Source organism: Aspergillus tanneri (genome assembly GCF_003426965.1).
Source record: "Aspergillus tanneri strain NIH1004 chromosome Unknown AapTan_3_pilon_pilon_pilon, whole genome shotgun sequence".
Classification (NCBI taxonomy): Eukaryota; Fungi; Ascomycota; class Eurotiomycetes; order Eurotiales; family Aspergillaceae; genus Aspergillus; species Aspergillus tanneri.
In genome coordinates, this window is record NW_022984630.1 from 3664303 (window position 1) to 3686543 (window position 22241).

A 22241-nucleotide genomic window follows, 5' to 3' on the forward strand; every position below is an offset into this window, starting at 1 on the left:
CAGTCCATTCCTTTCCCGTTCCTATTCCATGAACGCCGGTTGTCCTTCAATGTACCAAATTAGACAGATCGCCAAACAATGCGTAGAGATAAGGCCCGTGTATTCTATTTCTTCTGGTTGGGCTCTCTTAAGGTATTGCAAGTGTGGTATATGCGTAGCTATTGCTGCTGCGGCTGTGGCTGTTGTGGCTGCTGTGCCGTAGGACCGCAAGCAAACTTTACCCTCTTAGGATCATTAATTCCACTCGCAGGAATAGGCCCGCTACCACCGGGAGTGGATGCATTCGTCACGTCATTCAGAGGGGGTCGTTTCCCATTCACGTTTTGTGGTGCAATCTGGGGTCCGACGCTTGCCCGATCTGCAGCTGCAGCGTTGGCAGCAGTTCGAGGATCTAAGTTGGGTCGAGTCAATGGGCGGTAGGATGAAGTCGTCTGGCCTCTGTTCATGGGACTACCAACACCAGCAGCTCCGGGTGCACCAATTTTTCGATGAATATCTGTGGAAGGATTGACGAAGTCCCGTGTGCTATTTGTGGCAGGTGAGGCAATCATAGGTCTGGAGATCGGGACAGTTTTGCTGTGGTCAACGCCTGCAGTCTTGCGGATGGACGGGCTCTCGGCATGAGGGTCGAATGCAGGTGCTATAGAAGAACCGTGAGGGTTTTCCCGTAGCATGTCTACCCCTCGAGCGGAGTAGAAAGAGGCCGATGGAATGGACGGTGAACTCGCAGGTGGAATTATTTCATGGGCTTTGATTTCATTGTTAATTGGCCCTAATTCTCGTTTGACAGGTATCTGACCGTCTGAGACAGGTAGCGCGGATGCTTGGTTAGGTTTGTGCCCTGGCGGCATCATTCTCGCATTCGGGGGGTTTTGCTGCAAATCCAGAGATGCTGGTGGATTATGCCGGCTATTGGGGACAGGAGGGGGGATATGCCTGGCACCAGGAGTCGGATTGAAGGATCGCTCTGGGTTCGAAGGCGTCACAACCGCTGGATTAGCCTTTGGAGGCGGTCGAGGATAATTCCCTTGGTGTCCCTGATACGTGTTGGGTATGTTTAGACGCGTTGGCGGTTGTTGCTTGTGTGTTTCTGGTTCCAAGACTATCTCGTCTGGATTTCCAGATCCGGTAACTCCAAAATCGGCTTCATCAAATAAATCACCTAGAGTTGTTAGCGAATACACAGAGGATAATTTTGGCACTACATACTCCCAAATTCTCCGTCCGCATCAAACGCCGCAGCAGAATCGTTGGAACTGCTATTTCTATGAGCGCCTGCTGGAGGAGGAAGATCGTCATCCTCTGGAGTTGGTCGCGGTTGAACTGGTTCCTTCTTGACCGGGGCGTAGTCGGGGTGACGATGGAGGTCACCGACGTTCCATTTAGTCTATAGTAAGGTTCAGTAACAGTAGGTATAAAGATACACCCGTCAAGCGACCACATACCGGCGCAGGTTTGACTTTAGTAACTTTTGAAACATAGTCTTTATCGTAGATACAATTTCCGAGAACGTTACCGAAATTTCTCAGCGCGCGTTTGAGAGCGTCCGTCGTACCCTCCTTCTTAGCTTTTTCGAAAGCTGCAGCTTTCCCTTTGCAATTTTCGATGTGGCCATAACCGATATCCTAACGTAAACACAAGGGGTAAGCTTGGGGCCCAGTTTGGGAGCCGGGATAAGTCGACGTACCTCGTGATAGGCTCCATCCTTCAAGGTTACCCTTACTATCACGGACAAACCCAAACTTATTTTTCCAGTATTTTGACTTTCCTCCACCTGTCGAGAAAATTGTAATTAGTAGGAGAAAACCCAGTCTCCTAAGCTTGGGGTCACATATTCGGCTGTATTGAGAATGCTGTAGGACATACAAAATCGATCTGAATATTCTGGATCGAGCTCGACCAGCCATTAAAGCCAAACACCTCATTTGCTAGATTGATACATTTGTCGGCAGAGAGGTAATGCACTCTCTGTCCCGCGGCACCGGGTCTTGACGAGATGTATTCAGGCCCTAATTTCTTATCAAGACGCGCTTGGAGTGTGGCAATTTCCTGCGCTGTGTACTCATTAATGCGGCGCTGAGAATCTTCAAATGGATTTCCCGCAATTGATCCAGTCGAGTTTGGCATCATTACGGAAGTCGGACCACCACGATGCTGATCACCAACGCTGGATACGCGGTTAGCTCTGCGGTCTGGGAGCTAGGGACAAAGGGGTATTGGTGGGCTCACGCGGGCATAGTGACAATAGAGATATATAAACAATGAAGGAATCATTGAGCGGCCCAGTGACCAAAATGTATGATGGAGGTGGGTGAGGAGCAGGAAGCAAGAGCAGGCGTCAGCAGAGGCAGACGCGTGACAGGACTGATACCAACACGGCCTTATCACGATATCACGTGAGCCGGTATTGGGCGGTAGATGATGTTCTCGGTGTACATTTACATACTGATCTATTAATTAAAACAAATCGTTAATAGCTTAACTGGCACAAATTCCTTTTCATTGGAGTTTATTCTAGTATGTTAGAAGGGGCGATTTATTATTAAATGTGATTAATAGTCAAGCTGCCACAATCACTGCACTACCAGACTTGCGCTGGGAATAAGACCCAGGTCTTTGAGGGACTCCCCAAAGAACTCCTTGTCAAACACTTTCCTTGGGAACGTCTGCAAGAAGCTCTGCACTAAAACCCCATCTTCCTTCTCCAAGGCTACAACAACCTCAAACAGGGTGGTGGTGACCGGGAGAGTCTTCATGACGTTTCCTTTGGAGGTCTGGAATCTCAGGCGGGTTTCTGTGTATGCCGAGGCCGGTTTGGATGCAACTGGCCCGGAAGTGGTAGCCAATGGAGCAGGTGCCGGTTGAACAGGTACTGCGCCAGCCCGTTCAGCTCGCTCTCGCTCAGCCTTTAGTCGCCGCTCTTCCTTGTCTGCTTCGATCTTGGCCTTGACTCGCCGTTTGGCTTCAATTTCATCTTGCTTCTCCTTCTTCTTCTGCGCGGCTTCTTTCATCATTTGCTTCCTTTGGAGTTCCTCCTTGGCGGCTTGTGATTCTTTGGTGCTCTTCCGCCGGATTTCCTGCATTAAATAAGGGTAAGTATCTGCCGATTCAAAACGTATCCGGTGTGTCCCCATACTTCATTTCTCTTCTGGTCGGCCTTATCTTGTTCAGACTGTCCAGCCCGCTTGGCTGCCAATTTCTCTCTCAGCGCTTGTAGTTTGGCCGCCTTCTCCTCCTCAGTCAAGGGTGCAAGCTCCTCGGTTGATTCCGCAAAGTCCACATGCTGAGTTTTAGAGGCGTGGAATTCGGCCTGTGCATGATTTCGAAACTGCTTGCCGCATTCATTACAGACCAAGCTCCTCGCCTCCTCACCCGGTTGAAGCGCAGGGCCCTCCTCCGCTACAGCCTCCTTAATATCCTCAATGGATTTGTCCTGGTTTTGCTCTAGCCATTCCAATGCACCCTGGACTATGAAGAATCATCAGCGGGGTTCTCTCGGCCAACAGAGCACAAATGTAATCTGTGTAGATTAAAGGAACACGTACGACCACCACCTCTTGCGACCGCTAGCTCCGCCCTTTCATTGTCAAAGCCCATTTCAATGAGCTGGTCCAAATCGGAGGACATTGTATTCGATGGTGTCGTTAGATGGAAGGATGCGATCGAGGTGAACAACAAATTGAGGTTTGAATGCGGGGTACCATGAAAAGTAGTTGCTTGTTGACGTACTGAGGACGGAATGATACAGAGAAGATGCTTGAGTGATGAAGAATAGGGTGATTAAAGGCGAGGACAGGAGCAACAAGTGGAAGGGAATCAAAAAGGTAAGAGTTCTACCGTGGAGCACCAGCAAGCGATACGTCACCTGTGCGGAGGAATGGTCCGTAGCCGTCTCCCGTATGTATGGGCCATACATGTATTACACACCGAGGCGTCCCACAACTCTACGAAGTACATTACTAGAGATACCTAATCTAGGTACCTAAGATTGATTTCCAGCGCCTTTGAAAAGCAGAACCATGTGTCTACCTGCATAAGGGGAATAGGAATATCTAATCTGGAATCTATGTACTAGAGCTGGCTATCCTCTGGAAATAACTAACGCAGCACGAATCAGCCTAAACCGAGAAGGAAATTGGCGGTAGTTCTCTTGGATCCAACTAGCAGGGCTGATGTTACTCCGAGGTACTCGAGTTTGGGAGCCGGTTAGTAGTGTTCCACGAGAGGTGTCAAGAAGAAAGGCATTCTCTCTCTCATACAAAGAGGCCTTCTACGGGAGAATCGACGATTAGGCTCATGGGACAGGCGCTAGAACCAGAAAGTGGCCAGGGTGCAATCTGGATGATCTCGCATTTAAGCACACCACCTGACGCAAGATTCATATCACATGTGTCGAGGAATTAGTGCTGCTCCAGATCTTTGTTTTGTATTATTAGAAAGGTTCCGAGAATGTGCAGCGGTGGATCCCGAGGAACCAAGACGAAAGGGATAGTTCGATCGACGGAGCGTCCCAGGAACGGATGAGTCGATAGATCTAGATACATTGGGGAAGACATGAGAGATAGACGAAATCCACCTACTTTATATTAAGTACGTATCTAGATCATGGCCGGGAGACTTCGAGCCAACCCCTTGATGACATCACCTGACTGCCCTGCCTGTGACGGCGCTGAGTCAGCTGCGATCGAGCAATTCATCCCCAAACGAATGGGGAATAACAATCGCTCACTATCGACAAATTCTAATAATAATCCTGCCTGCCGTGTGTGGGCGCTCTCTCTCCTACCTATTCCACCCATTATCCACTTCAGTCTAGCCGGCTTGCACCCGCTTAATCGTTCCCCACCGCGCGCGTTCGTCTTCTTTCGACCCTCAGAATACCTTGTCTGGCCTTTTCGTTGCCTGCGCATCCCTAACCCTTCGCACTCCTGTCTACGCCTTCGCCATGTCCATCGTCCTTGAGCCGCCAGAGCTGGCCTTCCAACGTGAGCCCCTCTCTGAATTATGACATCTAAATTGCTGAGGATGCTTATGCTGAATAAATCTAGGCCCCTTCAACCGGGAAGTGTGCCAGATCCTGCACCTTAGCAATGACAACCCGGAGCCAGTTGTTTTTAAGGTATGCACAGAGTTAGCTCGGGTTGTCTGTCGATCGCATGCTGACCACGCTTTTATATATGTTAGGTCAAAACAACCGCCCCTAAACAGTATGTCATACCATTTCTCTCCGTGGCGGTGGCTAGGCGATAACTAATCATTCCCAAGTTATTGTGTCCGTCCAAATTCGGGTCGCATAGAACCTGGGAAGAATGTAGAGGTTCAGGGTGGGTTACCCCAAGGACATGAACATCGTGCGTTTAAGCGGCTTTATTGACTCAAATCAGTGCTCCTGCAGGCTATGAAGGAGGAACCAGCGGTTGATGCCAAGTGCAAGGATAAGTTCCTCGTCCAGACCGTCGCGGTTACTGGTGAGATGGAGTTCGCAAATGTCACTTCTATTGTACGCCAATCTCCCTGAAGAGTGTTGCTCACACAAGTCTCTAACCCGGTTATATAGTTCGAGAAGGCCTCCAAATCCTCGATCCAAGAGCGCAAGATCCGTGTGAACTGGTTGGCCGCGGAGGACTCCGCGCCTGCCGAGCAAGAGGCTGAAGCCAATGGCACCGTTGTACGTTCCTTGATCCCATCTGGCTTTCCAAATCCTCGAAGGCAACAAAACTGACGATTCACCTCCAGAATGTCCTTGACGAAGAACCCCCTGCTTACACTTCTCCCAATGCCAACTACGAGACTCCCGCCGTTGGATTGACTAGCAAAAGCGCCAACGACACGTCACCTATCCCACCGCCGGATTTCAGCGATAGGCCCAAGCGGGACACTTCTACCTCACAAACGAATGATGCATCTGCCACGTCTTCCAAATCGCCGGCAGTAGGCATTACGCCCTCCTCTAGCGACCTGAAATCCCAACTTGCCGAGGCCAACTTCCAGATCCAGAAACTGAAAGACAGGCTTGCCGACCAGGGCCTGAGGCAGAGGAAGATTGGAGGTGAAACCGAGAAGTCGACCGCGCCGATGCTGCAACAGCAATCCGCCCAATCCAACGAGTCAGGTGTGCCGGTGCAAGTAGTCGCTGGTTTGTGCCTGCTAAGTTTCTTGATTGCGTACTTCCTATTCTAACCGCGGAACCGTTCTTTTTTCCTGTTTTAATTCACTTCTGCCCTATCCGTTTGCTTGTTCTCTATTTCTCCCAACCAACTGGATTCTCTTCTTTAAGTCTGTGGTTTTCTTTTGTTTCTGTTAGCATCAGCATCGAGTTACGTCCGTTTATTCCAGCACTCTACTTTCCATGTGACCGGTTTATATTCTTCCCCTGTTACCTGTTCTTTACTCCTTTCTACCACATTTCCCCCTTTATATTTTCTTCTGCTTTTCTTTTTATTTTATCATGAGATGACCCGATGGAGGTAGCCAATCCACTTCCACATAAATATGATTAACAAAAGATCAACACTTCCCCAAACCTCTCCATACTCTATATCTTCATGTTAGAGACACCCAAGTCCGACGTGATACAACGTCTGTACCAGTCGGTTGTGCCTGGGTCCTTTGATCCTGCCATATGATATTTCACGTCCAACCACGCATGCCATTCCTATTCTATTTTGTGTTTATTGTTTATTTCTGATAGCGAGTACTTAATCAATTGAATGAGCTTGTCTCTATAGGCAAAACTGTCGGTCCAAACTGATGCATATTGTTTGTATGCACTGTGTGTGTACCTGGTTCTGTTTAGTGCTACATGGTATTCTAGTCTTTGTCCAGTGTATTCCTACCTCTAGTTGATATGGATTAGCCACATAGGTGGTATGTATTCTGTATACATCCTACTGTAGTAATACGATGTGGAGAAAGTAGGTATGATGGGAATCAACCCTAATAAAGGAATGGATACTAAGCTAAAGATGCAGAATATGCAACAAGAATGAATAGCGTTCGATTTTCGAAAGGAGAAGAGAGAATGACAAAGATGAAACCCTACGAGCTGATGTTGCGGTATATAAGCCGCCTCACCTGACCTTATAGGGAGGGGCAAGTGATTTGATTTGCCAACACGGGCTTTCCACACCTACAAATGCAGGTCCTAAATCTAATAAGAATGGTATTTATTTAAAAAAGAATCCTCTACGACAAAGAGAGACAAACGTATATCGTTCTCATACATATATTTACCATATTATCAACCATCCCAAAGTACCAGCTAGATAATATCACATATGTAACATAATAGGCCAAGGAAAGAAAGAGAGAAGGAAAGAAAGCAGCAGGATGGGAATTGATTAATTCTGAATCTCACTCTCCTTCCAGCCACTGCCTGATTCATCTGCGGCCGCCGACGAGGCAGAAATGCTTTCACCGGCGCGCCCACTGCTTTTGCCGCCACCGCCGACAATGCGACCACCCTGGGCTCTCTTAACGCGGCACCACATGCCGACGTTGTTATCCAGGATGAACGTCCAGATGACCCAGACCCAGCTGCGGTGGGAGGGCAAGGGTTCGTAGAACTCGCGAGCGATACGGTGCAGTGCGTGGAGTTTCGTCCACGGGATGGCGGGGAAATCGTGGTGTTCGTTGTGTAGGCCGACGTTGTAGGTGAGGACGTTGAGGGGTCCGTAGTAGGAGTAGGTTTCCGGGGGAGGTAGGGAGTCGAGCGGATGGGGTTGTTGGGTCTTTTTCTGTTTCTGCTCCTGGATAGACTCGGTGCCGTGTTGTAAGTTGGAGAAGAAGTAGTGCTCGGCGATGAAGTGGCCGGCGCAAGGGTGCAAGGAACCGGCCAGGAAGGAGCTGGCGATCAGGTACAGGAAAGGTTGGAGGGATCCGCCGCAGATCTTGGTGAGGGCGTAGTCGAAGGACAGCTGAACGATCACGTTCACGAGGTGGATAGCGGTGAAAGGAGGGCTGTAGATGAACATGGGACGGACGGCGTAGAAGAGAATCTGAAAAGTGCAAAAGAACGTCTTGCCCAGAAGGGAGTCGAGCACGAAGGCCTCCAAGGCTGTAGGGAGGTCGGTATCAAGACCGGTGACGCCTAGAGACTTGTGATGGGTGAGATGGTACGGCTATTCGGACACCGTGTCAGCGATGAAGTTCCGGCTCTCGGAGAGCTTTTTTTAATCTCCCACTTACGCGGAACGCTGCACTGTAGGGCAGTCCGATGGGGAGGTTGGCGAATATGGCCAACAGGCGATTGGCCATTGGGGAGCGGAAAGCCAGGTTGTGCGAGATCTCATGGATGGCCAGGAACAGATTCTGGTTCGCAGTCGCTCCGATCACATATGCGGTCGCCAAGAACTTCCAGGAGAGCATGGGTGTATCACGGAGGAGGTATGCGCAGCATATCTGCAGCAAGACGACGCCCAGCACCACATATTTTGTCAACGGTTCCGGACCGCAGAGCTTGGTTACCTGATGGACAGACAAGACGTTAGAACAACCAGCGGCGCGGGTCGGGATTGAAGGGTACCTCGGGATGGGCCTTGATGATAGCCAGACGTCTCGATCGATGGGGCTCTTCCGTATATGTCCAAAAGAAATGGTCGTCGACTGCGGATGTCTCTGCGGGAGGCACTCGGATCGAGGGCTTCTCAACCACATTGCTCGTCGCTGCGGATCCGCGGAGTTGCGGTGTGGAAGCGGTGGCGATGACGGGGGACATGGTAGGGAGAATGGAAGAGTGAGATGAGTTTAAGGGAGACAGAGAGTCTACGCCATGGACGAGAGGGTTGAAGAAACGGGGAGCGAAAAAGAAGAAGAGTGGAAGGGATCCGACTGATTAATTGCAACAACATGAGGGCGCTCGGAGACACGCCTTCCACGTGGGGCTATCCGGTGGTTCGCTTTGTGCGCATCCACTGATTCTACTGCATTTGCCTAGCAATATATAAGGGGATATGCATATGGAGATGAAACGGATGATCTAATTATAAATTCCTACAATTGAGATATCCCAAATATCTCAATTGCTGTGACATTTTCGAACCCTTTTTGTTTTGCGCTGCGCACGGCTTGACTTGGTCTTGTAAGGAGTACTCAATCAACACAATATCAGCATTGACTGCCATCACACGTCTTCCGTGTTGAGACGCTGCCTAAACGCAAGATCCATGCTGTTTTCATAGTACTCCAACCAGTGAAATATAGCCCCAATCATGGAGCATGGATGAGATACGAAGACACCAGGTTGTCCGCGTATCTTTTGCATTGTGTGATTAAAAGCCAGCAGGATATAAAGCTGTCATCGGTTTAGCTCATGGATATAATACGGCACAGTTAATTAATCTACTCGACCCACACTCCCCACTCTACCTACTGTACCAGCCGCATTCTACTAAAATAAATACAATATAAAAGCTCTAGTATAAAAGGAGAATCAATAACAATGGAGCGTGGTTGATTGTTCGTTATTTACGTAAAATGGATTCTTTTCGACAATATTCACGGCATCTCAGCTCGTGTAGTCAATATACTATCAACACCACTATGTCTAATTCAAAATCCTCAGTAGTCGTCTCCACGACTGATCACTTCCTTGACATTGGGTCGGAGAACAATCGTCTGGATCGACCTCGTTAGTCCATAGCTCAGAAAAGTAGTCGGGGCATCTTACATGTTCAAACTGGGCTGTGTAGGAGCCCTTGATATCACAGAGAGGCGGGTAGTCCTGGACAATTCCAGATGACACGAGGTTATTCAACTAAGGAAGTATCGTTAATTTCCCATGTTCCATCCACAGACTGATATCCACCTACCCCTAGAAGGTACTTCTCCTGCCCCAGCCGGTCAAGATACCGACGGCAGAATGGGAGGGTACCAAAGTTCTTGTTGATCACGTTCAACAGGTTCTTCGCCGATGACAGACGCAAAGGCACTGGCGTGGCATCCTGGGCTAACGCGTAGTGAGAGGTTTCCATCTGGAGCAACGGGGTGAGTACATCGCCAACGCCGGAAGATCAGGCTGCTTACATCTTCCCTCACGTAACCCTTTCCGGTACTACCGAAGGTCTCGATGGCAAACACTTCGCCTTCCTCCATTTTGGTCTGATCGCCACCCTTGACGATCGGGACGCTCTTGCCGCCGTGAATGATGTGCTGGTCAATGTTGTGACCGTTGAGGTTCCTGATACATTTCACAGGATACATTGTGCCATTCAGCTCCACCTCGTAGCTCTCCATGGTCTCTTGGATGGCGGCACCAATATCGCTCATGCGAACGTCAATACCCGCCTCCTAGATGCCACCGTTAGTTCCAAGTTCCATCGAACGCTTGAGAAGGGAACGATCATACGCGAATACCAGTATTGGTGGCATCCTTGACGGCCGCCAGTAGTGGATCATACACCGGATCGAAGGCCATGGTGAATGCACTATCGACGATACGGCCGTTCAAATGTGCGCCGAAGTCCACCTTCATTACATCGCCCTGCTGCAACACCATCTTGTTGCCCGCATTGGGGGTGTAGTGAGCCGCGCAGTGGTTGATACTCAACCCGCAGGGGAAACCCATGCCTCCCTTAAGGTTGTCACCTTCTTCAAGGCCCTGGTGGCCAGTCAGGGCACGCACCGAATCCTCAATGCCCTCCGCGATTTCCGTCAGGGTCTGGCCAGGCCTAATGTTCTTCTGCGCATACTGGCGGACTTGACGGTGCACCTCGGCACCCTGACGGTATTCTTGCAGGCGATCATTGTCCATACGGTCGAGATAACGCTTCTCTTCGTTGGTGGTCCGATATGAATTCTCATTCTTATACTCAACGATCTCGCCTTCGGGGAATTGGTTGTTGGGGAATAGGTTCGCAACGGGCACCCTCGGAGGGGAGCTCTGGACCTTGGCGCCACCCTTCTTTTTCTTCTTGGTCTTACGCTTCTTCTTTTTCTTGGCAGCTGTGATGGTTGAAAATGGACCGCCCGAGTCAGCGCAATGTTCCGAACACAATGAGAGAAGACGGGAGTTGATCAAACCAACGCACCTCCGCTGGCGGCACCCTCGGGAGCCACATTTCCATCATCTGCATCGTCATCCGAATCGTCGTCTGCCTCCCCGGCCTCGGCTTGACCGACGGCAGGAGCGTCGGCCTTAGCCTCGCCGCTCTGGCCGTTCACTAGAACCATATCAATATCAGACCAGCGATCCAGGAAGGAGGCAGGAGCAATGGCGACTCACGGTCCAGCTTCTGCAGCTTCTCACTAGTCTGAGCAGCCATGGCGGGAACAGAAACAAAAACCTGAGGGTGGTTGGTGGGTTGGGCAGACTTGGAAAGGAAACTGGAAGAGGGAAGAAAAAATGAGGGGGAACAGGCAGGTCGGGATCTGGGGCGCCAAGGCCTCGATCGATCGATCTCATACCCGACTGTGCATGAATCATTCATCCCATTCATCTGCACCTTCCCTCTCATCACCAGTTTCATTGTCCATGGTCGACAACTAAATGTGAAGGACGCTTAGCAAGCGGAATGCCATTTCCTCGTGTGAGGACTCTCCCTCGACTCCCGATTGTCCATACCGCTTGTCGTCATTTGCCTCCCTCCACGGTGACCTTTTCCACCACTACATCTACACGCTATGGAGCCAGTCGAGAACCCAACTATTATGAAATCCTGGGGGTGCCGGTGACGGCATCTACAGCTGAGATAAAAAAGTGAGCGGCCTCTAAAGCCCGATCTAATCTTGTTAGGTGGAAACATGAAACCCCAATCAATACTCATAGCTAACACCCAGCTCAATAATCCCAGACAATTCTACTCCCTCTCCCTGCGCCACCACCCTGACCGCAACCGTGATGATCCCACTGCCTCGTCACGATTTGCCCACATCTCATCAGCCTACAATGTCCTCGGGAATCACACCAAACGCGCCTCCTACGACCGTGACCATGGCATTCTCGCCCACCATATGTCTTCGACCCACAGCACAGCCAACCCGGGCCAGCATCCTATGGGCAGTTACAGTAGCCACGGTGCCAACCTCCACAACAAGGGCACTTCGTACGCCGGGTCCCGTCCCGCCAGCGGCCTGAGTAAAAGACAGGGCGCTTTCCGTGGTCCACCGCCGAGCTTCTACGCGCACGGGGGCTATGGGAATCGGAAACACCCACCGGGGACGTCGTCGTCGTCGGCGGGGAGAGGTGCCGGGGCCAGTACACACAACGATGACCCTACGTCATTCATTGACCGGAATTCCATCTACCATTTCAATGCCCGCGGGCATTACCGGACACAGACGGCTGAGGACGCTCGGCGTCAGGAACGCCGCTCTCGCGCCATGGACTCGACGTTCAATGAGAGACATATCGGCAGTTCGGGCGATTTTATCATGCGGTTCACCGTGGTCTGTAGCATCCTGATTGTGGCAGCCGCCATGACGGGAATGTTCCACTCGTCAGAGGAGCGAACCAGTAAGGCTAGCAAGACGTCTTCTCGGCGGAAAGAAGAGTAGATTCTTCCCCCCCCCCCTCCTCTCTTTTTGAGGATTCGAACGGGTAGGCTGGCAAGGCTTCCTTCCGGATAGATCGAACATTGAGTGATGTCCTACACCGTGACGTGATAACATCGCTGGAGTGGACTACTACGCCCGAGAAGGAGTATGCAACATACCCAGAATGTACCCATGTATATATAGACACACTTATATCACCAACCTAGAAACAGGACTAAATAATAAAAGACTTCAATACATCTCCCAAGGAACAAATGAAATTTAAATTTGGTTGATATACAATTACCGTCGATGACTACGATACATGATTAAATGAAAATGACATTCAAGAACAACCCAGCAGGCCAGACCATCCTTTCCCCCAGGGGCCGTTCAGAATGCAAATTCAGATATAACTTCTAGCTCTTCTTTATCGCTAATGACATCGGATGACAGATTTAAGCCTCAAAGGTGAAGCTAGCACCAACCTTGTGGGCAGCCTGGTTGAGGTTCTGGGTATCGAAAGAGGCACCAAGGCCAAGGGTGACGCCAGGGCGCAGGAGAACGTTGTAAGCCAGGGCGGCGATACCACGGTCGTTAATCTTGGCCTGTATAGCGGAAAGACAGGAGTTAGACTAGCTCGCTTTCGGATGTATTATTATCGACTTTAAGGGGAGAACTTACCTTAGCGAAGGAAGAGGGGTCGAGGCGGTACTTGCTGGCAACCTCAAGACCGACGGAATTACCGGCCTTGGAGTCCCAGGTGGCCTTGGCACCGGCCTCAACCTGGGCGTTGACACGGTGGTAGTAGCTGGCAGCGAAGACAGTCAGGTTGTTGCCAGCGGTGATGGCAGCGGTGTACTGGGGAACGCTGTAGCCGACGGCAGCGGAGTACTTTGTGATGGCGGCCTTCTGAACGTCGTAGCCGCCCTCAGCACCAACGAGGAAGCCCTCGTGGCCGAGAACAGCGTCGAAGTTGGCCGAGGGGCCGTTGAGAAGGTCGAAGAAGGCACGAGCGTGCAGGTTGGGCTGCTTGAAGTAGAGGTTGAGCTTAGCGCCCTTGGACGACTTGGCGGGCAGGTACTGGGTCAGGATCTCAGCCTTCAGGCCCTTGGCGATGTTGTTGTCAAGCTCCAGCTTGGTGTCGAGGGCGTTGGCAGTCGTCCATGCCTGGGTGAGGGTGAGGCCTGGGCAGGGACGCAACATTAGCATGACTGCATGATCGCTAATCCTTGAAGTGAAAGTCAAATGAACACGCTTAGACGAGGTGTGGCCGCATGAGAAGGAAAACATGGACGACCGAGGCTCGTGCTGCGGAGTGCAACTGGGGTCGGGAGGTCTGCGTCGTAGGGGGCCTTTACCAGTGGGCTTGTCGACATACTTGGCCTCGAGCTGTGCGGAGGGCATCATTAGTGTCCATTCATATCCTACAATCCATCCAAGGAGACTTACAGTGCCAGCAATGGGACCCTCGTGGGCAGACTTGCCCTTCACGTTGAAAGTGACGCCATTGGGAGCCTTGGACTTAACCTCCAGGCTAGCTAGAGTGGATTCAAGTTAGCCAAAGAAGTCTCAAGAAGTGAATGGACCGATCATGGTCGCTGGAGAGGAAAGAGTGAAGACACATACCAGCGCTGGTGTGGTAGAAGTCCTTGTTCAGGAGCTGCAGCGGCGAGCATTAGCACGAAAATCCCTTCCCGAGGAACTGACAGTACGGTAAGAGGAATGCAGGAGAATTGCGTACATCATTGGCCGCCTTGGCGATGTCGGAGAAAGCAGCAGGGGCAGACATTTTGACTGAGGAGGAGATGGTGAAGATGGGGATGAAGTGATTGATAGGCGCAGGGAGAACTATGAGGGGAGAGGAAAGATGGAGGGAAAGAAAAGCGATGGGGAGAACAAGTGAGGTTAAGTCGCCAAACAATGATGGGGAAACCCACGGGTAGCGTCGCCGGACATGATTGGCTACGGCTCCCCTGCCCGGCAAAAGTCGCAAAGTCCCGTGATTCCGATGCCTGGGGCTTCGATCTCGACAGTAATTAATAATTGTATGTACTTGAATCTTTAATACTACATCGTCGAGCATATTACCTCTGGTTGCTCTTGGGAGCGACGTTAACCCCAGCTCCAGTGATCGATCCAGTGGACAGGGAGCCCCTTGGTCCTATGGCGCATCCATGGATTTCACGCCATCACGGCCCCTGATCACCACCAGAGCTTAATCAAATGACAAATCACGTCAGGAGGTTTGATGAAGCGTTCTTTTACCCCAGATAGATTCTATCCGGCATCGGAAAGAGACTACCTAGATTGACCCGAAATGAAAGTGAATATTATTCCCCGGAGACAGTTGGAAATAAGCTTTTATGCCCAAACCAGGCACCTCTGATAACTAATCTATGCATACTTCTATACCAAAATCCCGTCCTTATACAGGTTCTAACCTATCATTCAAAGATTCTACTCGGCATCGTCGTATTTAGCGTTGTGAGTGGAAATAGCTCTGGGAAGTTTCACATCAGCGACAGTTGCGAAAATAAGTAAATGAATACTATGCTCACCTGCCACTGGGGTCCGTCTGTTTCGACCACTTAGGTATCCAACGCTCAACGGTGGATGCGCAGTACGCCGGGAAGTGTTCATCATACATCATACGGTACCAATACCTGTTGTGTGTGGGTTAGTTCGTCGCTAGACCGACCTGTAGAGAGGCAACACTTACGCCTCCTTGGTGTCAGGGATGTCGTTACCCCACTCGGGCTTGGGGCTCTTCATCATCTCGTCCGTAACGTGCAACTCAGCCTGGTCCTTGAGGCCGTCGATCCAGCTGTAGCCAACACCGTCGCTAAACTGCTCCTTCTGACGCCAGAGGATCTTCTCTGGCAGATAGGGCTTGTTGTCCGGCTCATCGGTGGTGTCAAATGCCTTACGCAAGATGTACTTCTCGATGCGCTCCTTTGTGATCATCTTGTCCTGGGGGTCAGTGCCCATGGACACCTCAAGGAATTCCTTATCCAGGAAGGGCACACGAGCTTCCAGGCCCCAAGCCGAGGTGGACTTGTTCGCTCGAAGACAGTCGGCCAAGTGCAGGTTCTTGATCCTCCGGTTGGTTTCCTTATGGAACTCCTCCTTGTTGGGGGCAGCGTGGAAATAAAGATAGCCACCAAAGATCTCGTCGCTACCCTCACCACTCAGAACCATCTTGACGCCCATGGCCTTGATCTTGCGGCTCAGCAGATACATGGGGGTGGACGCACGGATTGTGGTCACGTCATAGGTCTCAAGATGATAGATGACGTCGGAAAGGGCATTGAGACCGTCTTCAACGGTGAAGGTGAACGCGTGGTGCTTCGTTCCAAGGAACTTGGCGACTTCGAGGGCAGCTTCGGTGTCGGGAGCTCCCGGAAGACCGATGGAGAAAGAGTGCAAGTGCTGGAAGGTAGTGACGTTGGACAGCTCGTTGGTATCGTCGATACCGACCAGATCGGAAGTACCGGTCTGGTTCTGGAGCGCCTTCTGAGCGGCCTCCTGCACGCGCAGGTTCTCCCGCTGGGCGATGGATGCAACCAAGCTAGAATCCAGGCCACCAGACAGCAGCACACCGTAAGGAACCTCCGTCATCAGACGCTTCCGGACCGCCTTCTCTAATGAATGGCGGATGGCCATATAGTCGACCGGGGCGGAGGGGACGTTAGTGGGGTCCCACCACTTAGGCTCAAAGTATCGCGTCATGGAACCGGTCTTGGAGTCGTAGATGTGGCCGGGAGGGAAACCCTCAATCTTATCGCAAACGGGGTGCAAGGACTTCAACTCCGAGGCGAAGTAAACGGCACCAGGGGTCTCGGAGGACCAGCCAATATAGAAGCTGGTGATACCGATCGGGTCACGCGCGGCGACAACCCGGTCCTGCTTCTTGTCATAGAGGACCCAGGAGAACATGCCATCCAAGTACTTGGGAGCGTCGAGGCCATGTTCCATATACTGAATTTTGTCAGCCAAATGTGCGCCCACCACATGAAATGTGCTGCATATACCAGAGGGATGACCACTTCACAATCCGAATGTGTCTTGAAGTTGTACTGGGTCTTGAGGTGTTTCCTCAGGATGCGGTGGTTGTAGATCTCACCGTTGACGGCGAGAGCGAGGGAGCCGTCGTCGTTAACGAGTGGCTGAGCTCCAGAGTCTTTAGGTGAAGAAAAAGAGGGAGTCTTAGTCCGACAAGTTCGGCAGCGGAAAGCTTGGCAGGGTACGTACCGACACCGACGATACACAGACGCTCGTGCGCGAGGACTACAGGCCAGTTAACTTTCACAGAACCATTGCAACGACCATTTAGGGTTGACTAACTAGTGCTCTCCGAGATGAAGTTTCCGCCTGTTGTAGTTGATCGGTTAGAGGAATGCATTTCCGGGACACCCAACAGTGTGACTCACTCCAATCGGGTCCACGATGGCGCACACTGAAATGGCAATTAGCCTCAATTGCAAGGAATCCGCAGAAAGAACTCGAGACTTACGCCTTGGCCATGCGCAAGGCCGTAGGCTTAAATTTTTGCACATCGGGATGACTATCGGGACATGGTCAGCATGCGACACTATACTCGAAGGAATCCTCATCCTTCTATGCCCCGGAGTTCGGCGGGGAATGGCCGGGGGCAAAACGAGGACAAAAGAAAAGAGGGGGGAAAAAAGACATACTGGTGACACGCGAAGATACCACACATGCTGGCTACAAGCAATTGAGATGCTCAACTACAAAAGTAGACCACAAGAAGACCAAGCGAAGAAGGCAGATGAATGAACCAAGCAGGAAGAGGGAGTATAGCTAGTATGGGGGAGAAAGGAAAAAACTGATTTTAATTGTTCTGCGGGGCGGGAATCGACGAGGGACGATTTCGGCCACACAATTCGACTGACTCACCACGATAAGATAACCGCTGCCGGCGCTGCCATTCGCCCGGGTTGTCATTGGCTTAGGAAGTACCTTTACTAGGTAGTTACATAGTAGAAGTACATAGTGAAGTCATGTACAAGATCCCCTGCCTTAGCTCCAGGCACTAGTTCCTAGTAGTACATTCTTCTTGGACAGTAGATTGCATCGGTCGCTATTGATATAATACCCGAGGCGGGCTAGAAAGTACACTCTAACTGAAAAATAGAAGAATTTAAAACTCCATGCGGATCCGCCGATTTTGATCAATTCTAGGACGCCTTGCTCTCGCTATAAAAGAATCGAAAAGAAGTAAAAACGAAAAAAATACAGTCGAACCCAACGAGGTATGCAATCCGGCTAAACATCCACTTCGCTGTCCCCCTCGTTCGGGCTAACGCTAGGATAATGCTGAAAGAACTGAAACGATCATGTATCATCTCCATGAGCATACTGAGTCTATCCTTCCGCAGTGTCGGCCACAAAATCGCCTGAACCCCGAAATAGATCTTAAGAACCATTTGAACATGACACAACCAACAATGATATCATCTGTTGGCGCATTGAAACAGAGATAAAAACAAAAAGATAAAGGAATGAGACAGAAAAAGCACAAGAACGGAAAGGGGGGGAATCAGTGGAAAGTCGCATGCTCATTGTCCCGGTAGCTCCTAATGCCCAGGGTTTTCCTTCACAAGTTGCTTCACGCGATTAGTGTAGCCTTCTCGGTCCCGTCGGAACATATTGTACGCTTCGGCCTGGGCTGGTGATTCTGGGTTCGGGTCATCTAGAAGATCCTGAATGCCGAGCAAGATCTGCTTGATGGTGATAGCTGGTTTCCAGGCTTCTTCCTCGTTCAGAATGGAGAGGCAGACAGTTCCAGACGGGTAAACGTTGGGGTGAAAGAGTGGAGGGGAGAATTTGCCTGTTGCGATGGTGTGGATTGCATGGTCAGTGGTGCTTCTCCAGCGAGAACACAAGAAGAGAGAGTAGGAGATCTTCTGCCCATTTTCAAGCCTTTGGAAGAGGTGGCAAACGTACATTTCGGCGGCTTGGTTGGGTACTCTATAGCGAGAACCGCGGATTAGTTAAATCCCGCCACCAAAGAAATGAAGGTCAATACACACCATCGGGGAACATCACATCCAACTTGAACAGCCCACCTTCCCATATGGTATCTTTCTTTCCAGGAATGCCACATTCCCATTTTTTCAGATCCAACACTCCTTGGCCGGTCCGGACGGGTCTCGCGTAGAATCCAAATGGGTGGTCTTTGCGCCATTGCTTTCTGAGCGGGGTTAAGGGTTCGCGGTCAGCATTTGCGACAGTGACACAGCTGGGGGATGCGCGACATGACCCAACGTCACATTCTTACATACCGTTCCTCAGTTAGGCGATTCTGGCAGAGCGACATGTTGACTTTCTAAAAACAGGCGCACAGTAGAGACGGTAGAGGAGTTTAGAACGAGGCAGAACTGAGTAATAGAGACTGCAGTGGGAGGATAACGGGAGTTGAGGGAGTGACGAGAAGAGAGATAAGAGGGAGGAGGAGGAGAAAAGAAGAAGAAGCTGGGTGTAGAAGAGAAGAGTAAATGTAGACCGTCACCGAACTGAGGCTCCGTGAATGGAAATTGTTGAATGTACTTCCCCAGCCAATCATTCCATATGTCCAGGTCAGTCACATGACCAATATGCAGGTGACACTGAGTGGATGATGATCGGTCCAGTTCATTTTATGCCCTTCCATAATTGTATTACGTATTAGGTAGGTATTCACTCGTTATCTCCCCAGGGACTGTTGACGCCCAGAAGAATTTGCAGCCAGCCTCCGCGTGGCCACTCTTTATCCTGCAATACAAAGACATCACAGATAAAGGCTCATGGAAGGGTAACGCGACCAATTCCAGGTCAAGGACAAAGTACAAGGCTTCATCTGTTGGGCATCTCCGGGAATCCCACCTTAGGTACCCTGTAGCATAATTCTACCAAGTCCTACAATATAAAAGCCCGACACGATCAACCAAGTCAGCCATTGATGAAGTATCTTTTCCCCTAGAAGTTGCCCAACTACAATATCCCTTCCTCCCTGTCAACGATTCATGTACAGACGAAGTCCGTGGCAATGTGCCAAGAAGTCACCTGGTATCATGCTCTTTGTTACCATACCCATTCTCTCCATAATTGGTGCCTCCCATGTGATCGCCTCCTCAAAACAGGCTACGACTGCCCCAGAGTAGAAGCGTTATGCCTCCCCACGATGGGCATGTGTTACGAGTGCACGCTTCGAAACGCATTGGCGATGGAGGAAGATGATCGATCATCCACCGCTGATAGCATCTCAGACCATGAAGAGAGCATCCAAATCCAAGGTACCACATCAGGTTTTACTCTTGAAAATGGTGAGGAAGTACGTGGGCTAGAACTCTTTGACAGGATTACATTCTGACGCCTCCCCCCCCAAGAGTTCTTCCCGTGGCTTATTTCTAGTAAGGAGAAAGCTATGTTATGTAATTGACAAAATTGGTAATTTCTTTCATTGTTGTATCATATGGCAATGTCATTGGATCAGTTGTGAGCAGCAGAAGTGATACTCATTGCTAAATTATGGTTTATCATTCCTCGTAGATACCCTGCTCGAATTTGTGCGTGTCAAAAAATCGAGCTGTGATTGCATTGCCATTAAATATTCGTCCCTCCAGAGCATTTACGGCCTGGCATCATTGTATTAGTAACAGGATGGACGGCAATATCAAAAAGGGAACCCACTCGCAGAGCTGATAACTGGTTGGTAAACTTGACAAACACTGGTACAGGAGGCCCTGAGGCATGCGAAATGTAGACTCGCTCAACGTTGCCATACTGCCCCGGGTTAGATTAGATACTCACCACAAATCTCATCCGACAATAAACTCACCTTTTCGGAACACTCTTCCCCAATTTCCTGCATCAGGCCGCCTTCTTGGTCCCCTTCCAGTTCGGCCTCTAGGTCCATGCCATCAAGCATGCCTTTCAAGATAACGACTTCACTCATTCGTCCAAACTTACCGTCATCCTCACTCTTCCTCGTACCGCCAATGATCTTGCCTCTACCGGCAGGAGTAGCAAATCCACCACCTTCCGAGTCTGGCCGTTTCTTCTGTTTTTCAACCTTTACTTGCAATGGCTTCACAATACCAGAGCCTGTTGCACCCAGTCCAGAGCCTTTCGTCCAACCGTACTTAGCCAACAATCGCTCGGCAAATCCTTGTTGTCCCGGTCGTAGCGAGCGCTGGCCGTCCGCTTCCAATCCGCTACCCACTGGCTGCTCCTTGGCAAAAACTTCCTCAAGCTCGGCTTCCGAGGCGGGAATGTCCTCAGGGGCAGGAGGCAGAGCGTATCGGACCGGTGCGCGAGATATCGTTGCGGAGGCTGGCTGCAGCGCATCCAGAGCCCGAGGCGGAGGAGCAGGCTCAGCCGTCGGCTGAGATCCAGCGTCTGACATCTGAAGGCGTCGCTTGTAGGCATCTTCCCCCGTGAGGTCTTCCAGAACAGGGGCAGTTGGTACTTCGGGAACGGTATAATCAGTCATCGACGTGTCATGTTGGTTAGTAGAAAGCCGAGCGCGCCGAGCGAATGCATCCTCTCCGGACGCGGCAACTTGGCCAGAAACACAAGGCTCCGGCGGTGGCGATTCGGCAGGTGGTGCGGGTGGTATATCGTTGAGGTTGGGAGGCGGCGCGAAACTGCTCGGAGGGGCAAATTGTCCTGCACAAATTCAGCCGCTGAACTACATTTAACATGCAAGGTTCTCGACGCACGTTTCATCCGAGATTTATATTCATCGTCGCTCAACGACTCTCGGCTGGGCGACCGCACTATACGATGTGCGTAAAGGCGGTCTTTCCACTCCCGGACTTCGGATATTTGCTCGTCGCTGTGTTTGTACTCTTCATAGTTATTTGGTCGTGACGGATCGTAGATATCGTCCCAGTTCTGCACTATCTCTTGCGCCTCCCGGTTCTTCTTGCGCTTTTTACGTCCGCCGCGCTGTCTCTTTGGGCCGTTGTAAAACCCATTGACATCGTCGTCTTCGGTAGCGGCCCAATCAGCAAGAGATGACTTAGCCGGGGCTGCTGCTGGAGCGGGGGCTGGCGCTGTCTTGGGTAGATTCGGTTTCGCTTTGGGCTTCTGAGCTGAGAGTTGTGGTCTTTTTGTGGGCTGAAATCGGAGAGAGGCTGATCACCAAAGCCAGGAACGGACAAGTGAGCAATCAAATCACCAATAAAGACGGAACATGTAACTCTCGATTATAAAAGGAGGGTATGAGATCTACCGGCACTGAGCTGTTGCTGCTTTTTGGCAGCTGATTCATCCGACTGCGCTTCGCCCTCCGCAGCTTGTTTGAAGACAACGGGGGCGCGCGAAATCGTCCCAGGCGAGGCTGACTCCGCAGACGGATCCAACAGGTTGGCATACAGCGAGATTACGCCCCCGGGTTTTGAGGGAGTCGAATCAGATGTCATAGTGGTATGAGGAAAAGCAGTGGACAATAATTTTAGCAAAAGAAGAGCTCATGTATTCGGCACGTTGAAGGATGGAGAGCCATCTCGACGGTTGTTTGTCTGGTTTGTCCCGTTTGCCTGGTTTGCTGTCCTGCTGACACATCCAGCCGATTCGGAACAACGTCCGAAATGCGTTCGTCATCGTGGAAAGACGGAAATGCATTCGCTGGCTCGATCACACTCATGAGGGAAATGCGGAGGAAGCCGTGGAGTTGCCTGGGTTAATTAGGGGGTTACTCGGTTAACACTTGCATTCATCCTCCATCCCCCAAGTTCTTCTTCTTTTCTTCCATTCCGTAG

The 22241-nt window shown here is 50.8% G+C and overlaps 9 protein-coding genes across 9 annotated transcripts; 2 read left to right on the plus strand and 7 right to left on the minus strand.

The window, feature by feature from the left end:
- Positions 1–158: 158 nt before the first annotated feature.
- On the minus strand, positions 159–3627 carry RAD52 (DNA repair protein rad52; the record flags this gene model as incomplete). The annotated part of the gene is made up of 8 exons (XM_033569699.1): positions 159–1162; positions 1210–1387; positions 1446–1625; positions 1688–1774; positions 1867–2167; positions 2578–3077; positions 3137–3468; positions 3546–3627. 8 exons carry the CDS (start codon positions 3625–3627, stop codon positions 159–161), a joined length of 2664 nt encoding a protein of 887 aa, XP_033428505.1.
- A 1318-nt stretch (positions 3628–4945) lies between these two features.
- Positions 4946–6180, plus strand: SCS2 (putative integral ER membrane protein Scs2; the record flags this gene model as incomplete). Its single annotated transcript, XM_033569700.1, has 7 exons — positions 4946–4985; positions 5049–5119; positions 5185–5207; positions 5266–5324; positions 5385–5500; positions 5558–5668; positions 5737–6180. The coding sequence occupies 7 exons, from the start codon at positions 4946–4948 to the stop codon at positions 6178–6180; spliced, it is 864 nt and encodes a 287-aa protein (XP_033428506.1).
- A 1160-nt stretch (positions 6181–7340) lies between these two features.
- Positions 7341–8716, minus strand: ATNIH1004_005041 (sphingolipid delta(4)-desaturase family protein; the record flags this gene model as incomplete). The annotated part of the gene is made up of 3 exons (XM_033569701.1): positions 7341–8120; positions 8188–8466; positions 8525–8716. 3 exons carry the CDS (start codon positions 8714–8716, stop codon positions 7341–7343), a joined length of 1251 nt encoding a protein of 416 aa, XP_033428507.1.
- Positions 8717–9558: 842 nt separating this feature from the next.
- MAP2_2 (methionine aminopeptidase 2) lies at positions 9559–11261 on the minus strand (the record flags this gene model as incomplete). Its single annotated transcript, XM_033569702.1, has 7 exons — positions 9559–9615; positions 9668–9754; positions 9810–9971; positions 10024–10287; positions 10346–10941; positions 11028–11159; positions 11222–11261. 7 exons carry the CDS (start codon positions 11259–11261, stop codon positions 9559–9561), a joined length of 1338 nt encoding a protein of 445 aa, XP_033428508.1.
- A 478-nt stretch (positions 11262–11739) lies between these two features.
- On the plus strand, positions 11740–12492 carry ATNIH1004_005043 (DnaJ domain protein; the record flags this gene model as incomplete). The annotated part of the gene is made up of 1 exon (XM_033569703.1): positions 11740–12492. The coding sequence occupies one exon, from the start codon at positions 11740–11742 to the stop codon at positions 12490–12492; it is 753 nt and encodes a 250-aa protein (XP_033428509.1).
- A 437-nt stretch (positions 12493–12929) lies between these two features.
- Positions 12930–14263, minus strand: VDAC1 (porin; the record flags this gene model as incomplete). Its single annotated transcript, XM_033569704.1, has 5 exons — positions 12930–13079; positions 13156–13863; positions 13924–14012; positions 14101–14134; positions 14216–14263. 5 exons carry the CDS (start codon positions 14261–14263, stop codon positions 12930–12932), a joined length of 1029 nt encoding a protein of 342 aa, XP_033428510.1.
- A 668-nt stretch (positions 14264–14931) lies between these two features.
- ASN1 (asparagine synthetase B) lies at positions 14932–17194 on the minus strand (the record flags this gene model as incomplete). The annotated part of the gene is made up of 9 exons (XM_033569705.1): positions 14932–14974; positions 15033–15137; positions 15194–16452; positions 16506–16654; positions 16726–16761; positions 16819–16845; positions 16905–16930; positions 16988–17038; positions 17169–17194. 9 exons carry the CDS (start codon positions 17192–17194, stop codon positions 14932–14934), a joined length of 1722 nt encoding a protein of 573 aa, XP_033428511.1.
- Positions 17195–18071: 877 nt separating this feature from the next.
- On the minus strand, positions 18072–18814 carry UBC9 (E2 SUMO-conjugating protein UBC9; the record flags this gene model as incomplete). Its single annotated transcript, XM_033569706.1, has 3 exons — positions 18072–18465; positions 18524–18688; positions 18780–18814. 3 exons carry the CDS (start codon positions 18812–18814, stop codon positions 18072–18074), a joined length of 594 nt encoding a protein of 197 aa, XP_033428512.1.
- A 1198-nt stretch (positions 18815–20012) lies between these two features.
- ATNIH1004_005047 (putative G-patch DNA repair protein (Drt111)) lies at positions 20013–21902 on the minus strand (the record flags this gene model as incomplete). Its single annotated transcript, XM_033569707.1, has 5 exons — positions 20013–20111; positions 20167–20259; positions 20315–21144; positions 21198–21614; positions 21713–21902. The coding sequence occupies 5 exons, from the start codon at positions 21900–21902 to the stop codon at positions 20013–20015; spliced, it is 1629 nt and encodes a 542-aa protein (XP_033428513.1).
- Between the last annotated feature and the right edge of the window lie 339 nt (positions 21903–22241).